The sequence below is a fragment of the Haliaeetus leucocephalus genome, unplaced genomic scaffold (assembly GCF_000737465.1).
Source record: "Haliaeetus leucocephalus isolate CR32 unplaced genomic scaffold, Haliaeetus_leucocephalus-4.0 Scaffold372, whole genome shotgun sequence".
In the NCBI taxonomy this organism is placed as follows: Eukaryota; Metazoa; Chordata; class Aves; order Accipitriformes; family Accipitridae; genus Haliaeetus; species Haliaeetus leucocephalus.
This window is the reverse complement of record NW_010972808.1, coordinates 35,487-37,037: the sequence shown is the minus strand read 5'-3', so window position 1 is coordinate 37,037 and position 1,551 is coordinate 35,487. Positions and strand designations below refer to the sequence as shown.

Sequence of the window (1,551 nt, the reverse complement as noted above, 5' to 3'; positions counted from 1 at the left end):
TGACCCTTGACCCCCCAATGACGACACACGACCCCCAAATCCAGTCCGAGCCCCGCCCAAGGGGCTCTTTTATTGGTCCGTGCAGGCTCCGCCCCCAAGGCACATGGGCAAGGCCACACCCACCCCAGGGGGCGGTCCCCGAGGCTTGCTCAGTGGCCAATGGGAGCAGAGGGTGTGAGGTCAGCAGCCAACCAGGGCGTCAGCCAATGGGATGCGTCGATCCAGCAGAGGGGGTGGCGCCAATTGGTCAACAGAAGGGATCAGCCAATGGGACAAGCTCATTGGTCAGCGGGAGGAGGTGGGGCAGGGCCACTGGTCAGCGGCCATTGGCCAACGGAGAGGCCGCCCAAGGGGCGTGGCAACCACCCAGCTCACAGTGGGTCATCAGCCAACCAGGACAGGCCGGCCAATGACAGAAGGGGGCGGGGCCATGGGCCAATGGGAGGTGCTCATTGGTCAAGAGAGGCCACCAATGGGAAGCCGGTGACCTCGGCTGGAGGTCAAGGGCATCAGCCAAGAGGTGACGAGGTCCAATCACGGGAGACGTCGGCCAATCAGGGGCGGCCAACCACGGCCACCGGGTCAAGATGGCCGGCAAGAGGTCACGGTGGGTGGTCATGAGGTCACAATGATGTCATCGCTGGAGGCAGGGGGCGGAGCTTCTGGGCAACCGAGATGGTGGCCACCAACCGGTGATGGTTAGCCGAAGACGGTGGCCACCAACCGGTGATGGTCAACCAAAGACGATGGCCACCAACCGGTGATGGTCAACCAACGATGACGGCCACCAACCCGTGATAGTCAACCAAAGACGATGGCCACCAACCCGTGATGGTCAACCAAAGACGATGGCCACCAACTCGTGATGGGCAACCGAAGACGATGGCCACCAACTCATGACAGTCAACTAGAGACAATGGCCACCACCACAACGGTCAACCAAAGGCGATGGCCACCAACTCACGATGGTCAACCAACGATGACGGCCACCAACTCATGCCGGTCAACCAAAGCTGATGGCCACCAACTCATGCCGGTCAACCAAAGCTGATGGCCACCACCCAACCGCGGTCGCTCGCCGGCGCCCGCCCCTCACATCTTCTTGACCCGTTCCTCCAGGGCGCTCAACTCTCCCATCACCTCCTTGGGCAGGTCTTCGCCGAAATTCTCTTCGTAGTAACGCCGCAACTCTCGCGCCTCCTTCTCCCAAAACGGGCGGGAGACGGGGAAGAGGTCGGCGTAGGAAACGCCGGGAAGACCGTCGAGATCCAAAGCGTCTTCTCGTGGCACCAACCCCACCGGCGTCGTTTTGGCGTTGTCTTCTCCCGCCACCCGGCTACAGATCCAAGCCAAGACGCGGGCGTTGTGGCCGAAACCCGGCCAAACGAACCGACCGGCGCCGTCCCGGAGGAACCAATTGACGTGGAAGATGCGGGGGAGGCGGGCTCCTTCCCGTTCGCCGACGGCCAACCAGTGAGCGAGATACTGCCCGGCGTTGTAACCGAAGAAAGGTCTCATGGCGAAGGGGTCGTGCATCAGGCGGCGGCCTGG

At 62.5% G+C, this 1,551-nt stretch overlaps 1 protein-coding gene across 1 annotated transcript in view; it reads right to left on the bottom strand.

Annotated features, from left to right (window-relative positions):
- Positions 1-937: 937 nt before the first annotated feature.
- LOC104835263 (phosphoenolpyruvate carboxykinase [GTP], mitochondrial-like) overlaps positions 938-1,551 on the bottom strand; it is a 9,761-nt gene continuing 9,147 nt past the window's right edge. Inside the window, exon 9 of the mRNA XM_010573151.1 lies at positions 938-1,547. Coding sequence (XP_010571453.1) covers positions 1,093-1,547 — 455 coding nt within the window. The 3' untranslated portion in view covers positions 938-1,092. The remainder of the gene's footprint in view (positions 1,548-1,551) is intronic.